The sequence below is a fragment of the Daktulosphaira vitifoliae genome, unplaced genomic scaffold, assembly GCF_025091365.1.
Source record: "Daktulosphaira vitifoliae isolate Bord-2020 unplaced genomic scaffold, ASM2509136v1 Scaffold_1, whole genome shotgun sequence".
NCBI classification, from domain to species: domain Eukaryota; kingdom Metazoa; phylum Arthropoda; class Insecta; order Hemiptera; family Phylloxeridae; genus Daktulosphaira; species Daktulosphaira vitifoliae.
In genome coordinates this window covers 45,761,889-45,785,406 of record NW_026099572.1, presented here as the reverse complement: position 1 = coordinate 45,785,406, position 23,518 = coordinate 45,761,889, and the positions used below count along the sequence as shown (strand labels likewise).

Sequence of the window (23,518 nt, the reverse complement as noted above, 5' to 3'; positions counted from 1 at the left end):
ATTAACTTTTATTAACACCTTTTCACTATTAGTTGTAATCAAAATACATTTGAGAGGGATATAAACTCCAAGTGTTAATTGATTACGACATAAACCTAGCGGTTGTTAAACTTATAATATAAGTTATACATTACCTATGTGATGTCTCTGACTTGTTTCATTTTAATTTTTGATTCAACTTTACTACGCGTACATTTTTATGTTGTTGCAAATGGGAACCCAGTTGAATCTAGATTCTAGAATTATTCAGTTCAATTTATGATCAACATAATTTATAAAATCGATTTAATAATAAATAAATGAAAGAGAAATATAAAAACAGTTCAAGATTTTACTTTTACTATTGTTTTGTCTATTTTAATTAGTAATCATAATAACAATTAAAAAATGGAAAGAAATTAAACGGGTTCTTTTAAAAAATCAATTAAAATTCGGCAAAATTCTTTCGTATATAAAGATTATTTTCTACTTTATACTTATTTATGTAAAATTAATGAAATTTTTCTGTAGTTTAAAATCCTGTAATTTATTCAAACTATGACCAATTTATTTATGTATTTGAGTTTTAGTACTCTTATGATTAAATTATAGAAATATAATCATAATATGTTATTAATTCTACGATTTAAATACTTGGGGAATAAATGCTTTTATAATTTTACTTCGATATATTCCTAATGATAAAATTATTAAAAGAATAAACTATAGGTTATTACTTAGTGGCAAGAATTGCCAATGTAGAGTTTATGATTGTACATTAATAAGTGCAAATAACATACCAATGAGTGAAAACGACAAATGATTATACATTATATAAGATCGTTTGTTTAGTCAATGTAGTTTAAGGGAATCAATTAAAAAAATTTGCAATGTTCGTTATTTAATTATCAATAAACTACGAAGATGTTTGTTTAATAATCATTGAGTTACTCAATCATAACTATCCTTAAAAATGTATAGCATAGATGTTGAACGATATTCAAAATATCGTTCAACGTACAAATCATGCATTAATATTTGCTAATTATAACTTCACTTCTTTCATCGAAAATAAATATTTATTTATTGAAAACATCTAACACAAACATATAATTTTCTTATTAGAAAAAAAAACGATTTTTTGATGAAGTTAAACAAAATAGAAGGTAAGTTATACGTATAAATTTTATTTGGCAGTTTTGTAGTCCTTAACTTTAATTATAATGCAATACAAAAGATTTGCAATATCAAGTATAGAAGATACATGTGGACATGCGAGGTCATCCAGGACTAGGATACCGTTATCAAATTGTGCAGTCGCAGTGGCCGGGTTGTTATTTCCTTATCAGGAAACCAATAGAGAGCCATCTTTTTCCAAATAGTCGTCATTCGTCTTTAAATGTCGTTTGACATAAGATTCTGGATGAAACACCGTGAGTACAATTTAAATTTATCTTATTTTACAGATGTATATTTACAATAAAATTTTCAATTAGAACATTTTTTTTCACAAAACTTTACTCAGAAATTGTATTTGGAGGGTGCCCCACAAAATTTTTGTTTTCTTAATATTTTTTTTAAGTTTTATATATCTCTCGTATAAGAAACAATAGCGAAAAACACACGTTTTTGTTTCTGAATTCTAAAAAAATCCCTCTTTTAAGCTTTGCTGGTATTTATATAATTATAAGTTGTTTAAGCATTATTTTAAAAAATTATATTAAATCTACGCGTTTTTATTCTTTTTAGTATTTTAAATGAGATGAAATGAAATTATGAAAATATAATAAAATTCATAGTATTGTTTAATCCAATTTTTTAGATTGAAGTTTAATAATCTAACTGATTATTTAAAACTAAAAATGAAGCATGTAAATAGTATCACTAAAAATCAAAGAAATTATTTTTTTCATTAAATGTATAAATGTATTTATCGTTTGTTTTTAACAAACATTTTTTTTTGTGTTGAATTTCACCCTATTAATGAATAATATTTTATTCATTTTTAATATGTATATTGTTATCCGATAGGTAAACTTGTTGGACATTTGCTCATTTTATGTACTATCTATTTTTACTTGAAATTGTTGGTTTTGTAATACAATATAAATAATGTATAATTTTCTATTTATATTTTGAAATAATGGTTTTTTTAAAACCATTCTGGACAGGGTTGTTACTGTTGTTACTGGTCGGATTGACCAGTGTTATAGACGTGTTTAAAACACAAAAAATTTCAACATTTACATTGGTCTTATGGGACATTTTAAACGTTTTAAACTGTTATAAAAGGGTTTTTTAATAATCTTGATTCTGGCTAATGGACTGCTTAATAAAATATATTGGAATCACTTTTTTTTTCGACAAGAGAAATAAATATCATTTGAACGCCGAAGACGTTTATGTTCGAGCAAGGGGTGCTAACGTAGGGGTGAAATAATCGATATGCTTTTGAGTCAGCCATGTTTGTGTTATTGCGTCCTGCGCCTGACTAACCTTTAATGACCAACAGCTGGGTTACATTCGCTTTCTGTATTCTGCCATTTTAGTGTAACGCTATCGGAGATAGTTTAAATCATAATAAACAAAATTACATTAATAATAATGAAATATAATTTCAATTTTAAGTTTTCATAATTTATGTTGTGATTGAGAAAAGTGACAAAATAATTATTTCGAGTGACTAATTCAAGACATTTTGTAAGTATTATACAAATTCATTTTGTGATTTTCTATACTTAAAAAGTTATTAACTACGCAGTCAATATACAAACGGCAATGAATACTTGATTGTTTAAATATCTTTAATCCGAAATTTTCTGATTNTGCTTGATTGTTTAAATATCTTAAATCTGAAATTTTCTGATTCTTACATTTTCATTATTAATACATATCTTTTGTCATAAGTATAAGTTGGCTTTCAAATGTTTTGTTTATTATTCATGTTCTTCTTGATATATTACATTAATGTACTTATAATACTGTAATTTCAATCATTTTAAACGAAGTTTTATACATAATATTAAAGTAAAAATTTACAACAAAGTTATGACTTTTGAATACTACAATACTCTTGTTAATTTCTTTTATACTACCAGCAAATTAGATACTGTAGATACGGTTAATTTAATTTTATTTAACCTTAACTACACAACAAAATTTCCTCTATTGTGACACAGTTTGTTAAATAATGTAGGTTTGTTGTTTAGTTATTTATTTTCGGTATGATATTTCAAATAATTATTTTATAAGAAATGTAGTTTTGACTTGTCGCCAAATTACATTAATGCATTTCGTGCAGTCGTTAAGCATAGCCTTTGTGGCGCCAAAACTGGTCATTCCATAAACCTAATCGATATACCGTGTTAAGTGACTAAGAAAACCAATACGTCCCATGCGTTGCTTGGAATTTAGTATAACAGGTATCACGCCCTGATTGAATGAATGTTATCATTTATAAATTTACACGATATTTTTTGAAAAATGTATATTTTAACAAATGATACTAAGACATTTTTTTTTACATGAACTGTAATCTCAATACTAGTTATAAATTTTTACGGACATAAAATACGCTTAGCTTTCATTCGGTAATTTTTTCTTCGTACTTTTTAACTTAATTCTTTTGATAAGTTTAGGGTGATCGGTTTATCATAAACCATTCGATTATTCGCAAAATAAATACAAAATTGATTAAAAAAAAAAGTGTTTTTAATTATATATATTTATTAGCTTTTAATTAATTCTTTAAATCACCCTTTATAGAGGTGTCAATTTAATTTTTTTAAATGGAAATATACATATTTAACTAGTTTCTCAAATAGCAAGAAATCGAATTAAGAAAATGACTGGTCGACAATAACTTTTGGACCAGTTATTCAAAAATAATTAGCGTTTTAAAATATAGACTGGAGATATAGTGCGGTTGCTGCTATTTTTATCACTAGACATTTCTCGAACGAATTTTTCTTCCCGCCTAGGTATAAAAATGAGAATAACTTCTTAAGTACTAGTCTAAAAATNTCTCGAACGAATTTCTCTTCCCGCCTAGGTATAAAAATGAGAATAACTTCTTAAGTACTAGTCTAAAAATTGATATCGACCAGTCGTTTTCTTAATTAGATCATTTTCTATTTTATAAACTAGTTAAATATATATGGTACCGTTAAAAAATATAGTCGACAACCCTATAAGTGACGATTTTAAAAAGTAATTAATGGCTCATAAATCAAGAAATATATATAACAAAAAAAAAAACAACATTTTTTTTTCAATATTGCATTAATTTTGTGAATAATCGAGTGGTTTATAATAAATCGATTACTCTGTATTATTCATAATAAAAAACTATACAACAATCCTTGAAAGCTTTAATAAATTCTTAGTACTTTATAGTCGTCCGACACTTTTTAATTTCTATTTCTACTTGTTTTTGAAATATTTTATTATTAGCGTTGATTTTTTAGAGTAGGCACAGAGAGAAACTGCAGTTTAGAATTATAACACTGTCTTAAAATAATGTTATCTAAACATTTCTTCTCTCCTTCCCGAAAACAAATTTTGGTTGCATCATTGGGTTGTATTTTGTCGTAATATTCTTAAAAAAATGATGTCAGTGGTGATTATTTATGTANATTCATAATAACAAACTATACAACAATCCTTGAAAGCTTTAATAAATTCTTAGTACATTATAGTCGTCCGACACTTTTTAATTTCTATTTCTACTTGTTTCTGAAATATTTTATTATTAGCGTTGATTTTTTAGAGTAGGCACAGAGAGAGACTGCAGTTTAGAATTTATAACAATGTCTCAAAACAATGTTACTAAACATTTCTTCTCTCCTTCCCGTAAACAAATTTTGGTTGCATCATTGGGTTGTATTTTGTCGTAATATTCTTAAAAAAATGATGTCAGTGGTGATTATTTATGTAATTTACATTGAACGACAATTAAGTAACTTAACAAACAACTAATTCAATGTGTTTTACAGGATATCGGACTTGAAACTACAACACTTATGGTATGTTGTGTGGGGAAATAATTAGATCACCAAATCGAAGTCCATACGCTACACTTCTTTCGTCTCTTTATCCTATAATGACTGCTGCTGTTATCGAAGAAGACAATTTGCTTGGTAAGTTTTCTATATTTAATGGTATTTAAAGTTATAATATTAAAGATTAAATTTTAAGGAACTATTTGGTTAATATATTAATAAACTACGTTAAAAGTATTTAATAATTAAAAATAATTCTTAATCTGGTCACCATTTTATATATGTCGGTATAAGTAAATATTTTTACATAATGTATTTAGGAGTATTAAAGTAATATAAAAAAAACTAATTGTAGTCGTTCGAATAATGTAATAAGGTTTAATGGAATTGTCCGTTTGTATTTGCAAGCATAGTTCATTCATCTAATTTAATATCATTGAATAATTTACAGGATGCCGCCCTAATGTTAAAAGTACGCGAAAAGAGTTTTGAAAAAATTATTTTTACTATGTAAATAATTTTTCACAAACTGTGTGACTTTTCTGTAGAAACGTCAAACATTGAAAATTTGTCGCTTAAANAGAAACGTCAAACATTGAAAATTTGTCGCTTAAAGCAATGAAATATTTTTAAGTATGGGGGGAGGGACATTCCCTCAGGTCGACCTTGACAATCTAGTATTCAAAGGTAAGCTTAGAACATTACGTGCCACATATCATATTAAGTTTGAAATATTTTTTATCTCTCCCCAATTTTTAGCTTTATTATTTTCATTGATAGTATAGATTAAAATGTACTTTCTAAAATTTTGTTTATATTTTATTTATTGCTAGTTGAGAGTTAGAGGTAGGGTACTCCAATTGTAATTTTGGAAAGGAACGATTTCATATTATTCTATCTTATACATATATTTATATTTAAAAAAAAACCCAGCACATGGGGGTCGCGGCACAGTGGAGACGTGGCATAGTTGGATCAAGTGTAATGATATCTGACAGTGATTTAAATCACTATCATTACCAGAATTTTTTCACAAAAATGGTAGTTTAGCTTCGATGCAAAGCTGAGAAGGTATTGGTGTTACTATGATGTGTTTTTTTTGTGTCTGTTACCACAGTTTCTCAGCTCTCACCGAACCGATTTCTTTAACGATACGTCAAAAGATCACAAATCGTATCTAGTCGAAGACATTACCCTTAAAAATTGAAAAAAATTCCCTCGTTCCCCGTAAATGGGGGAAACCTCCAAAAAAATTACAAATTTAAGAATCGCTATTTTTATAAATTTTTTTTTCTTAAAACTGCCATTACTTTTTCAAAAATGAACAAATCAATATAATTTTTTTTTTATAGATGCATAATGTCTTTACCTATCATTTGGTATATTTTTTTTTATAATTCTGACCTTTAATTGCCCACAGAGAGGGATTTAAAATGACAATTTTTTCACAAAAAATTAACTTTTTAAAGTGTTCCGGAAAGTCTAAAATTTTATATATATCTTAAATTAAAGATAATGTAATGTACTTTATTATGAAAAAAAAAAAAAATTAATTTACACTATTTAAAGATTTGCATCGAAGCGTTTTTTTTTTTAGTGATTTTAGTCACTGTCAGATATCATTATACTTGATCCAACTATGACACGTCACCACTGTGCTGCGACTCCCTGTGCTGGGTTNTTTTTTAAAATTAAACACTATCTAAAGATTTGCATCGAAGCGTTTATTTTTGATAGTGATTTTAATCACTGTCAGATATCATTATACTTGATCCAACTATGACACGTCACCACTGTGCTGCGACTCCCTGTGCTGGGTTGGGTTTTTTTTTATTAACTTTGATGTCTGTTTTCACCATGAAGACAAAATAAAGATATTATATAATCATAATATAATAAGTTAATATTACATAATCTTTAATTTAAGATATATATAAAAGTGTCAGTATTTCCGGAACACTTGTGAAAGTTAAGTTAAAAAAGTTCTACTTTCTATATGTATTTTAAAGATTTGAACCCCCCCTGTATTAAGGAAACTGGTTCGATTTGAAAAAAAATATGTCAAATTAAAGTGGTATATAAATATTATTTTTCATAAAAAAATTGTATTGATCCATACATTTTTCAAAAAGTTTTTAAGTTAAAAATATAAAATTGAGAATTTTAACACAAAAATAGCATACGGTAGCCATTTTCTTTGTGAAGACAAAATAAAGTCCGAAATGTTTTTTTCTATAATATAGTATATTACATTAGCTTTAATTTAAGATATATATAAAAGTGTCAGTATTTTCGGAACACTTTCAAAAGTTATTTTTTTGTGAAAAAGTTGTCATTTTGAATCCTTCCCTGTAGGCGGGTAAAGGGTCAAATTTATAAAAAAATATATCAAATGATAGGTAAAGACATTATGCATCTATAAAAAAAAAATTATATTGATTTGTTCATTTTTGAAAAAGTAATGGCAGTTTTAAGAAAAAAAAATTTCGANTTGTTCATTTTTGAAAAAGTAATGGCAGTTTTAAGAAAAAAAAATTTCGAAAAATAGCGATTTTTAAATTTGTAATTTTTTTGGAGGTTTCCCCCATTTACGGGGAACGAGGGAATTTTTTTCAATTTTTGAGGGTAATGTCTCCGACTAGATACGATTTGTGATCTTTTGACGTATCGTTAAAAAAAATCGGTTCGGTGAGAGCTGAGAAAATGTGGTAACAGACACAAAAAAAAACAAAATGAATAAATAAAAATAAAAAACACATCATAGTAAAATTAATACCTTGTAAGCTTCGCATCGAAGCTAAAATATTTATAAATCTTTAAAAATATAAGTACTTATAACTTTTTTTAGAACTTCATCTATAACATTTACGCAGTGATTAATTGTGCTTTCATATATGTACATATTTTTATTTCTATCATTTTAGAAAAGGTTTCCTATTGAATTTTATTTTGATAAATGATGAGTCACTTTTATGAATTTAAATATGACCTATAGTATAAAAATATCAACATAAATAGTTAACCGTTTGTTTAGCTTTATATACCTGTAAGTCAATTATGCGTTACATAAATTATGATTTTAATTTTGTCATAGAAATATATTTTTAGAATTAGTAAACGGGTTATAACCACAAAACTTATTTAAATCAATAGTATTTGGTCTAAAAATTTTCTTTCAGTTGGATAGTTATGGGAAATATATTTTAGTGACTGGATTTTTATTTTAGCTAAAAATATTCGTGTAATATCTTGTGTAAAAATGAATATCTTTCTGTTTCGTAAATGTTTTTACTTATTTACACTGAGGTTCATATCAAAAAACTTTTTTTTCCTGCTTCCTTTAAAAATTCCTAGCATTACAACTCTACCATAGTATTGTATATTATAATGTTATAAAACTTAAAATATATCTTATTCCTTAAAATTGTTTTAAATCTTCTTCTTCTTTCTCGCCTTAATCCCAACTACTTGGGGTCGGTCACCCTTATCCTAAACTTCCATTTGACACGATCTCCTTATAATTGTTTTAAATACTTAACTAAATACTTAGTACATGTATTGAATAATCATAATGGTTAACAAATAACTTTTANACATGTATTGAATAATCATAATGGTTAACTAATAACTTTTAAAAACAACATAAATTTAGTTTTTCTATGGTTATAATAAAGCAGTTTTTTGGGAGTGGGGGTTCTTGGGTTAAACCGTAAATACAAATATAGAGGAATTTGAACCTATGTACTTTTGGACCTGTAATCACCTATCATGTTTCTCTCTAAAATGCGACGGGTGATGAGCAAAAAAAAAAGGTCATATGAGTAGCACATTAAAGTGCATTGGATGACCTAATTCCTAAATTCGGTTCTGTGTGGGTAAATATAACTTTTTATATTATATCATATAGTCATAGAGCCAGTTGGCATAATGTCTTAGGATAACCATTATACAAGCGCCTTTTTTTTCTACTTGTAAAATAGATGTTTTGGCGCCCTTTAGATTTAAAGGCAATCGTCTTGGCTATTGGTTTGATCGAGTTTGTCTAAAATTTAATACGCGCAAAAGTAGAAATTTCGCTACATCACTTACTCATTCTTTTTATTATGATAGTAAATCAATTAATAAAAATAATATTACAAAAAATATTTTAATATAAACATAAATTAATTAATATTATATTTTGTTGTTGTTTAACATACATATTTTATGCTAATTTTTTATCATAGAAAATGGACGCTCGAGTTATGAAAATCCTAACTATCATTTGTCTGGAACACGCAATTTAGCACTTGATGATGCATTAAATTCAAACTTGACATCTTCTACAGACTCATCTGCTGGATTTAACATAAATGGAGAATGTGTATTATACTCAGATCTATTATGTCGCGATTTTGAAAGCGTATGCAATATTAATGAGGATAATATAAACAGAAGACGATACAAATCTCTTGACCTAGGATCGATGGGAGTTGATATTATGACAACTGGTGGAACATATTGGTAACTGTTATTTGAACATTAATCTTCTTGCAAGCTCATCTTGAAGATAAAACAACAGGGGGAATATATGTATATTATTTGGGATACTGTAAATGGAAAATATTCACATTTTTTAGGTTTAATTTATGATAGTTCAGTTCAAATTGAAACTTACTTTGTTAAAATAAATTTTATAAATAATAATTTCCATAGAACTTCATTTGTTTGTATTTTCCTTAGTTATATATTAAAAAGGTTAAAAAAATAAAGAAAATATTTAAATGTTTTATCTATCTTTTTTAAACCACCCTATGTAGTTTAATATTTAATTTTAATATTTATATTCAATTATACAGGAATAAGACAATGAACATTACGAATAATTCCCCTTCTAATAATAAGCAAGACTATACTAACATAAATAACCAGAATCACCAAAGACAAAAACCTTATGTTAAACCAGATTTAATAGAAGAATCTGAACTAATTAAGCATAAGGGAGGGAAGTAAGTTTAATCAAATTATCATTTAAATTATGTTAAATTCAGTAATTTACATCCATTAACATTTTGCTAATAAATGAAACAATAATATAAACATTTACATAAATTATTTACAACATTGATAAATTTTTTAGCATTAATGAAAAGCGATCACCGCCAAATACATTACAGTTAAATAAAAAGGATTCATCATGTATAAATAATGATATACAGCATGTTCAAGGGGATTTAAACAATGATTTATATGCAGTTCCAATGAAAACAAAGTCTTCAGATCATTTGAAGGAACAGTTACCAGCTGGATGGGAAAAACATGAAGGTAAAAATCTTTTATTTTTATCAAGAAATTTATTTTACACTGACAAATTATAATTTTAGATGATGATGGGCCTTATTATTGGCATATCAAAAGTGGAACCATTCAAAGAGAAATACCCGAATACAGTGGAAAAAATGAACCAAAAACTCCATTAGTGAAAGATGCAGAATATGTAAAAATAAATTATTTTCTTAAATTTTTTGTATTGTGTGTTGAGCTAAAATATTTTGTATAATTAAATTTCAGGTGTTAAACAGTTTTCAAAGTAGTGGAGGATTAGTGAGTTCTGTGACAAGAAGTACAACAAGTTCAGCTCTTGAAAACTTATGCTACCAGAAAAACAAAAAAGAGGAAATGGCCTACAAGTAATAAGAAATTCAACAGAATATTATATTTAAAAAATTAAAAAATTATAAATATTTATTATGAATTGTAAAATAATTTTTAAAAATAATATACTAATATTAAGGAGGAGAAGTTATCCAGCTCGCATTGAAAATGAAAACAAAGGAATACGATTTGCAGTACGCTCTCTAGGATGGGTTGAAATATGTGAAGAGGATTTGACACCAGAAAGAAGTAGCAAAGCGGTTAATAAATGCATTGTTGATTTGTCACTTGGAAGAAACGATTTTATTGATAATGTTGGTCGTTGGGGTGATGTAAGAGTTACATTTTATAAATTAGAAATAATTTAATTAATCTAAATGCTATTGTATATGTATTTTTTAATTTAGGGGAAAGATTTATTTATGGATTTAGATGAAGGTGCATTGAAATTAATTGATCCTGAAAATCTAACTGTGTTGAATACTCAACCTATACACACAATCAGAGTTTGGGGAGTTGGGAGAGACAATGGCAGGTAATTATTTTTGTTTTTTTATAATAAAATTATAAAAACCTATTAACTAAAAATAAGTAAACAGGACAAATTATTTGTTTTAATTTAAAATTACATAATATTAATATATTTTTATTTTTATTTTTTACAATGCTCCATTTCCAGAGAAAGGTAATAAAGTCAATTTTTTTTAATTTTAGCTAATTTAAAATTATAGTAAATAATAAAAAAAAATTTTTTAACCTGCAAGATATAACAAGTACCATAATTGTTTTGATACTTTACAGAGATTTTGCATATGTGGCTCGAGATAGAATTACTAGACAGCATATGTGTCATGTATTTAGATGTGATATGCCTGCTCGTACTATTGCAAACACATTAAGAGACATTTGTAAAAAAATTATGATTGAGCGAAGTTTGCAGCAAAATCTATCAAGACCAACAGATTTAAGTAAGTATAACATTAACAAATGGTACTAAAGATATAAAAAATTAATTAAATTAATATTTGTAGGTTGTGTTACCAAAATGAATCAACCCATAAGACCAACAAATCTTCCTTTAGAATATCGCAAGCGTAGAAGTTATAGAGGAAGTTATACATCAGCTAACACTATAAGTAAAAAAATTAAATATGTTTATTTGAATTGTCATTTGAATTATATATTTTATAGTTCAACCATTCCCCACGCCAATGGAAGAGCCTCGTAAAGTAATACATGCAACATATTTGGGTTCAACTGAAGTTTCTAGACCATCTGGAATGGATATTTTAAATGAAGCTATACAAACACTGAAAAGCTCAGAATTTACATTACCTCAATCAGTAACAGTAGCGGTTGCCCCTTCAATGATTACTATTCAACAAGAAAATGTAATTTTTAGAAATTGTTTTTAATAAATTATATTTATCTCAATTTGGTTGTATATAGGATGAAGAAGACCAAGTAGTCGAATGCCGTGTTAGATACTTATCATTTTTGGGAATAGGAAAAGATGTTAAACAGTGTGCTTTCATAATGCATACAACACAAGATTTATTTATTGCCCATGTATTTGAGTGTGATCAATCTGCTGCAACATTATGTAAAACTATAGAAGCAGCTTGTAAAGTATGTTGATCTACAATATAAAATGTATCATCTTACTGACAAAATATCTTTATTGATTTATATTTCAGTTACGATACCAAAAGTGTTTGGATGCGCATCCACAAGGGATGAATCCAAATTTATCTTTAAGTCATAATATAAATAACCAAAATTTAAACAATATATCAAGAAAAGGTATTAGTTCAACTTTAAAGTCATTAGTTGGTACAATAACTGGACGTAAAATGAAATTGACTCAATCCTGAGATGAAGTTTTCACGCTTCAGGTTGTATAAATGAAAATTTTATAATCCTAATGAAATAATTTATTAAACAATTTTTTTATTATTTAGGAGGAATTATTAAATTCTGAAGTACGTGAAGTAATACCACATAGACATTTGCAGTCACCTCATACAATTAAATACTATGCTCTTTCAACAAGCATGCAATCTTTATTGTCCCCAACTATTGATAACCGAACCATCAATAACCTATATTAAAAAGTTATAAAAACTAAGTGGTTGTATAAGGAGTAAATATTAATATTGTATGTTTGTAAAATAAGATTACTTAAGCTACCATTTGATTATTTTTATTAGAATTAATTATTTCTTTTTTTTTAAACACTGCAACTTTAAAAACTTTAAGGTAGAAATATGTCTTAAATTAAAAAACTAAGTAAATATTTTCTTCCCTGAATTAAGATGAAAATAACTTCAATAATAATGAATTCATCAACAATTTTAATTACTTAATTGCATGTTGATCACATATCAAAAAAAAAAAAAAATTATGACATCTTTATTCTATGTGATTTACTTAAAAATTTCATTAAATTTTGATTTTTACTCTCCACTGTATATACATTTTTACTTAAGGATATTTTAAAATTCAACTATTTATCTATTCATTTCATAGAAATGTTTTGTGTTCAATCATAAGAAAATAAAATTCTATGTTTACAGATTTGAAAACTATTGGTTATAATTTTGATTTAATATTTTTTTAAGTAACAAAAAAATACATTATTTCACTATTGCTTTTGTTAAAATATTAATATTAAGATAAGCATCGCTTATGAGTTATTCTTGGCAATATTATTAATATTAATAAATATCAATTTTGTACTTGGTTGTTTATTCTTTTATAAAATTAAAACATAATAGCTGTTAACATTATCATGATATTCTAGTGAAATAATTTTTTTTTAATAAGTCCTGTGAATTATACTAGGTTTAGTAGATGCAATGCATAATTATTAATGTCATTGCAAGTACTTTAAATGATTTGTCAATATAATAAAAGTTTGTGTTTGACAAACTTAAATAATGCTTTTATACGATATAAAATAGTAATCTTATAAATATTTAATTTTGCTTAATATATCAGTTCTCATTTTATGCTGAGATGAGGATCAATAAGTTATAAAATGAACAGAAAGATGTTTCCTAGTTAAGTTGTACAGTTATAGTGATACTGAAATTTAGTCAAAATATTAACTATACTGTAATAGGTTATGACTGAAATATCAGGTTATTCTTTTCTTTTGATCAATTTTCTAAATCATAAATAATATTTTAGATAAAAAAATGTTTAACACTTTAATAATTAAGATATAATATTGATAAATTAATATTAATAAAAGTAATGAACAACCAAAGTATATTATTGTTAGTAAATTTAAAGTATTGTAAAATTATTCTCAATGAGCGATCTCAGTATTTTTGGTACTTGAGTTTGTAAATTTGTGTAGTTTGTTGAAAATATCTTGTAAAATTAAAACAAATGCACACTCGCATTATTAATGTTGTGAATTTTAGAGCTATGCTTTATTAATGTTAAAAATAAAAACAATATGAAAATATATTTATTTGTACATTTATTAACCTCTTATGACAGTCTTAAATTATATGTAATTACTTTTATGACTATTGACTTTTTATGATTACGACTTTTTATTTTGAAAAAAAAAATATTACAATCAAGTTAGTATTAAATTATTCAACACTTTTAAAGATAAATAATTGAGTATGATTCATGCATTTTCTTAAAAAAATTGATTTATAAAAACAATGCTTTAACTTTTCTTCCTACTACTTGTCGATCATAAAGTGCATTAAATTTGTTGCAATAGTTGTTAACTTCATTACAACATTTTGTTAATACACCCAAATATGCTATCAAGGCAACATCATTACAATGTGTATACAAATCTCTGTAAAATTCTCCAGATTCCATCACAGGTAAGCGATGGCATAATGACACATATTCGCTAAAATATAATAAACTAATTAGATATTTTTTAACAGTTATATTATCATTTTTTAATTTTGAAATGAATTGGCGTGTCAAAAATTAGTGTTACCTCTGGACTCCCCAAGTTACCTCCTTTTTTATTTTTTTTCATTGTATTTAATACGGATTTAATGTTTAGGTAGCAACATATAGAAAATACTTTTGATATAGTTATTTATACAAAAGTAAGAATAATAATTAGTAATTGTTTGATTTTCAAAATAATTTACAGAAAAATGTAAATATTATTATTGAAAATTAAAAAATGTATTGTGTAAATATATATATTAAACTAAATAATCTAGTACAAACAAAGCCCCAAGTATTATGAAAAACATAAAATGTGACAAGTTTTTTGTTTTTTATATGTATCTATGTTTTTGTTCATTTGTGTTTAATTGTTTCAATGTTAAATTATTTATTCATTAATACACAAATGATGTTGATGACTTTTGTCAAAACTGGTCATATAATTATATATTTATGTTTTTCACAATACACACAGCTTTGTTTGTACTATATTATCTAGTTTAATATATATATATATTTATATAATATTAAAATAATTTACCAATTCAAAATGTTTAACTTACCGAAGAATTTCATTATTAACTGGTTTTTCAGAATTCTTAGCTTCTTTCAAGTATTCTAGTAACATTTTAACTCTACTGTGCAACATTTTAATAGCATTGAATTGAACAGTTAGAGTTTCAGCAACTAAACTATTTTCTTGTGCATCATTGCTTGACATTCTTGCAACATGATCAACTCCAATACGCTCAGCATCTTCAGTTGATAATGTATATGTCAATTCAACAAATAACATTTTAGTCTCTCCATTCATTATATCTATAATTGATTCATATACTTTAACAGGAAGATCAGTATGTCCTCCATGAGGATCCATTTTTAAAAATATTGGACTTTCTGCTATATCAGTTATTTGTTTATGTAATTCTATATCACGTAAAGTAGGTTTGTCACTACCTGTACCCGTGATATACCATCCCAAAAAATCCAAATCACAAAATACCTAAAAATTAAAATGAAGATTTGATTACAATTTCCATATAATAAAGTATTTTTGATTTAACAATAAAATAAATAACATTTTAACTATTAAAAAGTGAGCAACGTAATATATAATTTTTTATAAAACTTAAAAGCCACATTTACTTAAATCAACATATTAAAAAAAATTTAATTTCATCAGTTTTTAGTAAAAAGCTTTGTTTTTTTATCTCACTTGTTTAAACTGTTCTTCTTTAGTATTGTAATATTCTCTGTCAATCACTAAAGACGAATCTTCAAGTTGAGTATATGATAACTCAAATGAATTCATAATTTCGAGTGTCCGATTTTTTTGTTTACCAATTAGAGCACCAAGAGTAGGAACTGGGTTACCAACTTGGGCTGTAAGACGAGTCCAGTGCTCTGAAATATTAAGAATAACTAGAGGGTGTAAGGATATAGAGACACTGCCAGTCACATTTGTAGCTAAAACATTATCTTGAATATCATCTATTTCCATTTCTACATTAGTACTATTCATTTTTGATTAATTAAACAAAATATAAAAAGGAGAAAAATTAAAGTTTAAGTATACTAATTGATTATGGATTAAAATTTAAAAACAAAAGGAAAGCAAAAAAAAAATAGATTGCTTAGTGATAATAATTGATAACATGAAAGTTTTTAGCACAATGTGATAAGGTTGTACCGGCATGCTTACCAGATAGAACTAATGATTTAAACGATTTGAAAATTACTTCCAATCCAAATTTGATCGGGTTAATTAATGAACCTGTTTCATAGAATATTTTGAACTTAACATAAAATAACAAATTATTTCTTATTTAATTCTCAAAACAATAACGCATTATTGAAATATTTAGTATTACGTAATAAAACTATCAAATTAAAAATTTCAAATTTTTATTCTTTTAAGTAATGGTTGAATTATTTTAAAATTAATATTATGCTGATTTAATATGTATACAAAATATTTAGTACTTAGATATGCGATAAAACTAGGAAATTTTAATATTAAATGCTTAAGGGGAATAAGTTCAAAAAAAGTGACTGATAAGTATGTATCCAATTTTTTTTATGTTTATATTAATTAAAACTTTATTACTAAAATATGTTTAAGTGTACAATTTAATATCCATAAATCAAAAGTTTTAGAAAAATAATATAGTATTATTATTAATAGCAATTGGATAAGTGTTGTGGGGTTAGAAATACATGCACAATTACAAAGTAAATCTAAACTATTTAGTGCAGCTGGAAATCAATTTAATTCTTCAGCTAATACTCAGGTAGCATTATTTGATGCTGCAATTCCTGGAACACTTCCAGTAAGATAAATAGCATTGAGTATTTAAATTATAAACTTGGTATAATAAATAACTTCATTATGTTTAATTACAGGTTTTAAATAAAAGATGTGTTGAAGCAGCTGTTCTTACTGCAATGGCTTTAAATTGTAATTTGAATACAATATCATTATTTGATCGCAAACATTATTATTATGCAGATATGCCGGTAAATAACATACTTTATTATTTAACTAAAAAACATTTATGTACATTATACAAAAGTAAGTTAAATTTTTTGTATATTATTTTTGATTAATGTATTTTGTTATAATTCTTAAGATACTTCTTGATACAGAGAATACTATTAAATTATCCAACAAGTTTTTTTATTAAAAATGGGTTTTGTATATATATCCTTTTATAAAACAAAGTTATTATTATTATATTTTTAATTGTAATAAAATAGATTAGTATTATTGTTTAAATTGGCATGGATATATTCATAATATCCAACTATAAACTGTGTTTTAAAATAAAACAGAGTGTAGAAGCACTTGAATAGGTTTATTACCCAGACTAAAATATCTTACAAGACTACTGGGTGATTCATTTATCATGGACCAGTTATTTAATTAAAAAATAATAGTATAGAGAATTTTTTTTAGGTACATATTTTTCTCAATTCAAGTATTTTTGATGTTCATACCTTGTATATTTTAAGGGTATCAATTTTATATTATCTATTGCTAACATAGATTATTAATTAATTTATTTAAAAAATATTGATGTAATTAATAAAATGACTGAAAAGAACATTTTATAGTGATAGGTAGAGGAGAAGTCCATGGATACATTTAGGGATTTTGTCTTCTGGGATACTCAATTCTTCTTACAGGTACAGGTAAAAGTACCTTTTACAGGTACTTTTTTTTTGACATTATATTTTTTTGGCCTTTTTTTGATCATAAAAAATATTTTTCTCTATTTTTTTACAACACTTTTAGCTTTGATGCGAAGTTGAGAAGGTATTGGTTTTATTAAAGACAAGAAAACTTCAGATTCAAATTTAGTGGAATAAAATACATAAAAATCATACTCAATCTGAATCCAAAAAATTGTTTTCTTCTCGATAATTTCAATTTTTTATGATTTATTGCAATTTTTGGGTTTTTTTGCTATTTTACAAATGTTGACGACTCAACGGGCTAATTAATGTTCAGATTCAGTTTCAGTAAATTGAAATACATAAAAATCATACTTGATTAGGGTCCACAAAATTTTATTCATCGCTGTGACTGCAGTTTTTCGTAATTTTTTGGTTTTTTGAATTTTACTCAAATCTGAAGGGTGACAGGGCCAAACGGACTTTAAATTCGAATTCAATGGGTCAAAATACATGTCCGTAGGTGGGTCCGGTCAAAAGTACAGACAACTTTTTTTTTTTTGTGTGCCGATGTTATTAGATATTGCTTTATAATATTATATTTAGTGTCTCATTTAATAACTTACCACTCATGGTACTCGCACCCCACCTAATTGTGGTCCTGGAGATGGCTGTGGGTGTTGTTATTTTTATCACTAGTCATTTCCTAGATGTATTCTTCCATCAGTATAGGTATAAAAATGTCAATAACTTCAGAAATACTGATTTAAAATTTGTTTCCGATCAGTTATTTTCTTAAATTGATCATTGTCTATTAAAAATATTTATTCAAAAATTATCAAATATTTTTTTGATGAGAAAAAAAGTTCATTGGGTCTGGCATAATTGAGTTCCCCAGGAATCAAAATTTCTAAATGTGTCCATTTCCTTTCATTACTATAAAATGTTAATAACTTCTAAAATCTGGTTTAAAAGTTGTTATAGATCAGTAATTTTCCTAATTACTCATTATCTAATAATAAGCTAGTTAATTATGCATGTTGTCATTTGAAAATATAAAATTGACACCCTGAAAATGTACAAAGGATGAACATAAAAAATGATGATTCATGATAAATGAAGCATTCTGTATAGTTCCTACATACTAATTTTTCATTCTATACCCCTAAAAAGTGTTAATTTATGACATTAGTCATGGAATTTTGTTTTAATACTTTTAAATTAAGGAATTTCTTTTAAAATATTGAAAACTTTTTATTTATAAAAATGTATTCTAATGTATCTTTTTGATTTTAGGCAGGATATCAAATTACTCAGCAAAATAAACCATTAGCTGTAAATGGTGAACTTTCATTTTATGTTGCTGATGAAAATATTAATAAAGAAATTTATAGTAAAACTTCAATTATTAAACAAATTCAATTAGAACAAGATAGTGGGAGAATAATAAATGATACATACTCTCAAACGTAAAATAAAAATTGTATATTGTCTTATTAAATTTATAAAATAATGTTTTTTTTCATTAGTTTACTTTATTTGTATACAAAGAAATCATGTTATTTTTTGATTTTCAAAAATATCTTGTAGATCACTAGTTGATTTGAACCGAGCAGGAATAGGTTTAATAGAATTAGTATTTGAACCTGATCTTTGTAATGGTTTAGAGGCATCTTCTCTTGTAAAAGAACTGCTACTTATTTTTGAATGTATAAAAACGTGTTCTTGTAAAATGGAAGGTAATAAAAATATTAACTTATTTAAAAAATGTCTCTCTTTTTATTATATTATTTGGTCTATATAATTCTTATTAAAAATTAAATTTTAGAGGGTGCATTACGAGTGGATGCCAATGTTTCTATCAAAAATGGTGAGCAAATGGGTATAAGAACTGAAATTAAAAATTTGGGAAGTGTTCGAGCTGTACATTTAGCTGTTGATTATGAAATTCGACGTCAAATAAACTTGATAAAAGCAGGGAAAGAAATAATCAATGAAACCAGAGGATGGGATTCTGTTTCTAACAAAACAATATCTATGAGAGATAAAGAGGTTTTACAAGTAAGTATAAATAGTTTTAATATTAACCTCCTATTTACTCATATATAAATGTTAGTTTTAGGATATAAAATATAAATTATGAATAAATATTTTTAGGATTATAGATTTATGCCAGAACCAAATTTATTGCCTTTAAATTTAAATGTGATTGATTTAAATAAATTGAAATCATCTATTCCTGAGTTACCTAAAGTTACACGCATAAGATTAATGGAAAAACATGGCCTTAATTTACGAAAAGCATACATTTTAATGGTATGGAATCACTGTTAATATTTTGAATACATTTTTTAGTTAGTTAAACATTTAAGAAAAAAAAATTTAATTGTGTAGAATCAACCAGTTTTATTATCATTATTTTTTGAAATCATGAATGAAAATCCTTCTAGAAATTCGTCAAGAGTATGGAATATACTGACAATTGAATTTTTAGCTGAACTAAATAAAGTAAATCTTGCACCCAGTCAATGGTAAAATTTAATATTTAGATCTTTTAAATATTTTTATTGATAAAACAAAACATGATGTTGATATAAATATGCAACAAAAATATTGTTTAATATTTTAGTAAATTGTCATTCAGTTCTATTGGAGAAGTAATAGATTTACTAGAAAATGAAACTCTGAATCTAGATTATGCTCGAAAAGTAATTGAAAAATTAATTATGAATACAAATTTATCCCCATTGAAGGTGAATTTTTTAAAATTATTTTTCTTATACTATTAAATACTATTTCACATTAAAAATTTTTAAGGNTTAAATACTATTTCACATTAAAATATTTTAAGATCGTGATGGAAAATAACTGGAGACAAATCACAAATGAAAATGAAATAATTGAACTTTGTAAAGAAGCTATGCTTGATTTACCAAAAGCAGTTAAAGATTATAGAAAAGGGAAAATCCAAGCTATCAAAGCTTTAATAGGATCAATAGCCAAAAAAACGAATAAACGTGCTAATTTAGCTCTTGTTTCTAAAAAATTAGAAGAATTTTTAAATAATAATAAATAATTTTTTACTTTATTTAGAATTATTTGTTTATTTTAAATAGTATGATAAGTAAAGAACATACATAAATAGTACAGTTTTTTTTGTGGATTTAAGAACTTGCAATGGATCAATTACTTGGTACTTATCAATATTTTGGTATTTTAAACACTGCGTGTTTTAGTTAATAAATATTAATATTTCAACAATGTTAAAAAACATTTTTTTTGAATATTCAACCCCTACAAAAAAAGAAGCCAAACCAGTCCACCTGTATTTTCATATACAGGTGTACTGGAAGTTAACACATCGTTTTTCTTTAATATAAGTGTATAATAAGTAAAAAATCGTGTATTTTTTATTTACAGAACTTTTTGTTCATTATATAGAAGATGTACTGTAAATTAAAATCTAGCATTTCTTATATATAGGGTTAACTACAAGTAAAATCCTTTCTTTTATTATACAGTGTTATTTACCAATCATCCCACATTTTCCTTTTAAATAATGGTTTTGTCATAAAAAAAATGTTATATGATTAAATTAAAATAATTTTTTTTATAAATCATTAAATAGTCGATAGCCAGTTTTGTATTATTTTTTTGAGATAATAACATTTGAAGATTTGAATGGTAAAGATAGAAATGGTAAGAAGCAGGGTAGTGTTAAGCAACGCTCTATTTTTATCTTAACGCAAAGATAAGAATTCTTCTAAGTTGCGCACCTCGACCGCTCTTAACTAAAAATTATAACTACTCAAAAAGTAATTATACAATACTAGTTATCGACTTGTCAACAATTTATTTTGACTATTAAATAGTGAAAAAAATGATGGTTCTAATCTAATCTAAATATAATAATAGTATGAAGTAACAGGTTCTCATTTAACTTTCGAAAGTTACTCTAAAATCTACCCTTAAAAATAATTTTTTCTTGCAATAAATCTTTTTTATGAAAAAATTATTATTTAACGAAAAAATGGAGTGAAGTAAAATTATAAAAGTTATCATATCATATCTNCTTTTATTATACAGTGTTATTTACCAATCATCCCACATTTTCCTTTTAAATAATGGTTTTGTCATAAAAAAAATGTTATATGATTAAATTAAAATAATTTTTTTTTATAAATCATTAAATAGTCGATAACCAGTTTTGTATTATTTTTTTGAGATAATAACATTTGATGATTTAGAAATGGTGAGAAGCAGGGTAGTGTTAAGCAACGCTCTATTTTTATCTTAACGCAAAGATAAGAATTCTTCTAAATTGCGCACCTCGCCCGCTTTTAACTAAAAATTATAACAACTCAAAAAGTAATTATACAATACTAGTTATCAGCCTGTCAACAATTTATTTTGACTATTAAATAGTAAAAAAAATGATGGTTCTAATCTAATCTAAACATAATAATAATATGAAGTAACAGGTTCTCATTTAACTTTTGAAAGTTACTCTAAAATCTACCCTTAAAAATAATTTTTTCTTGCAATAAATCTTTTTTATGAAAAAATTATTATTTAACGAAAATATGGAGTGAAGTAAAATTATAAAAGTTATCATATCATATCCGAATATTCGATTAGCATTTGATACATTGATCATATTGGATGTAACTTTATATTTTAGCTTTCATTACAGTTTTCTGTATACTTTGATACACTTTTGTTAAAACTTTAATTACTTATTAATTTCTCCATTGAAACACATAGATCTCCACCAATAAATGTCTAAATAAAGTATTAAATACTTATGCAGACATCCAATGTCACAAATTTTTTTTCAATTGCAATTTTTCAAATTCTTTCAAATCGTAAATATCTTTGAAAAATCTTTCGAAAATACCATTTTTTTTTTTACTTTTATCCAATAAATTAAAAAAGAGACAACACAAGAAAATATTTTAAATGAAAATTAAAAATAACTTTTTTGGCTCACTTTTATGACTACTAAAATTTTACAGCTTTTTAAAAATGATTATTGGAAGTTTTTATATGATAACTAAAAATGAGTGCTATAACTCTAAATAGTTTATGGGTCTTGTACTTGACTATTATTTCTCTAGGGAAATGGCAGACGTTTGCGTTACGATTTTGGGCGGTGTAACGATAATGGGATTTCATATGACATGAAGTTAGTCGTAGAAACATTATTTTTAAACGGCTATCTCGATTCTGTGTCTTGTATACGTTTCAAAACTTGAATTTATTTTCTCGTCATTATCTATCAGATCACATAAAATGAAGTTAAATAACACGTAAAAATGATGGATACATTTTTTCATTTATAGTTATATAAATATATAGTATAAAATTGTGAAATAATAGTATTGATTTAAATAAATATTTCCGTGTATACAAAGGTATCAAACTTTATGTATCATGATTTTTTAAAATAGTATAAAAACAAGAGGAGAATGAAACGTTGCTTAACAATTTATGAGTTTCTTTTAAATGTCAATCTATCTTGTGTACTTTTGAAAATTGTCCATTGAAATCGACTGAAAAGGCATTTTTTCCTGCTGGGAATGCAATACACTCTATACTAACCCTTCGCTACGACTCTGACGAAAGTTGTTTAGATTTACACAATGGGAAAATTTCTGAATAATTTGTCGAGACTACTGAGGTATAGTTTTTAAAAGATGAATTAATAAATATCTAGTAACGTACGCAGTAGAGTTATGAAAGAAAAATGTTAGCCTTGTCCTTTGAATAAAAGTTGAAAAATTGTCTACGGTAAG

General features: G+C 25.4%; 2 protein-coding genes across 2 annotated transcripts; one reads left to right on the top strand and one right to left on the bottom strand.

The window, feature by feature from the left end:
* The first annotated feature begins 1,233 nt into the window (after window positions 1–1,233).
* Window positions 1,234–20,811, top strand: LOC126893759 (uncharacterized). The gene is made up of 25 exons (XM_050664239.1): window positions 1,234–1,412; window positions 4,974–5,117; window positions 9,206–9,482; window positions 9,818–9,967; window positions 10,099–10,283; window positions 10,343–10,455; window positions 10,530–10,648; window positions 10,753–10,945; window positions 11,021–11,148; window positions 11,293–11,298; window positions 11,415–11,581; window positions 11,645–11,749; window positions 11,805–12,004; window positions 12,063–12,242; window positions 12,311–12,484; window positions 12,575–12,669; window positions 16,735–16,879; window positions 16,953–17,066; window positions 19,020–19,192; window positions 19,314–19,462; window positions 19,552–19,784; window positions 19,881–20,039; window positions 20,118–20,254; window positions 20,353–20,476; window positions 20,575–20,811. Exons 2-25 carry the CDS (start codon window positions 5,006–5,008, stop codon window positions 20,797–20,799), a joined length of 3,663 nt encoding a protein of 1,220 aa, XP_050520196.1. The 5' UTR covers window positions 1,234–1,412; window positions 4,974–5,005; the 3' UTR covers window positions 20,800–20,811.
* LOC126899202 (COP9 signalosome complex subunit 6) lies at window positions 14,087–16,199 on the bottom strand. The gene is made up of 3 exons (XM_050673799.1): window positions 15,766–16,199; window positions 15,113–15,552; window positions 14,087–14,496 (listed from the first exon to the last, which is right to left on the bottom strand). Exons 1-3 carry the CDS (start codon window positions 16,069–16,071, stop codon window positions 14,286–14,288), a joined length of 957 nt encoding a protein of 318 aa, XP_050529756.1. The 5' UTR covers window positions 16,072–16,199; the 3' UTR covers window positions 14,087–14,285.
* Window positions 20,812–23,518: the final 2,707 nt, after the last annotated feature.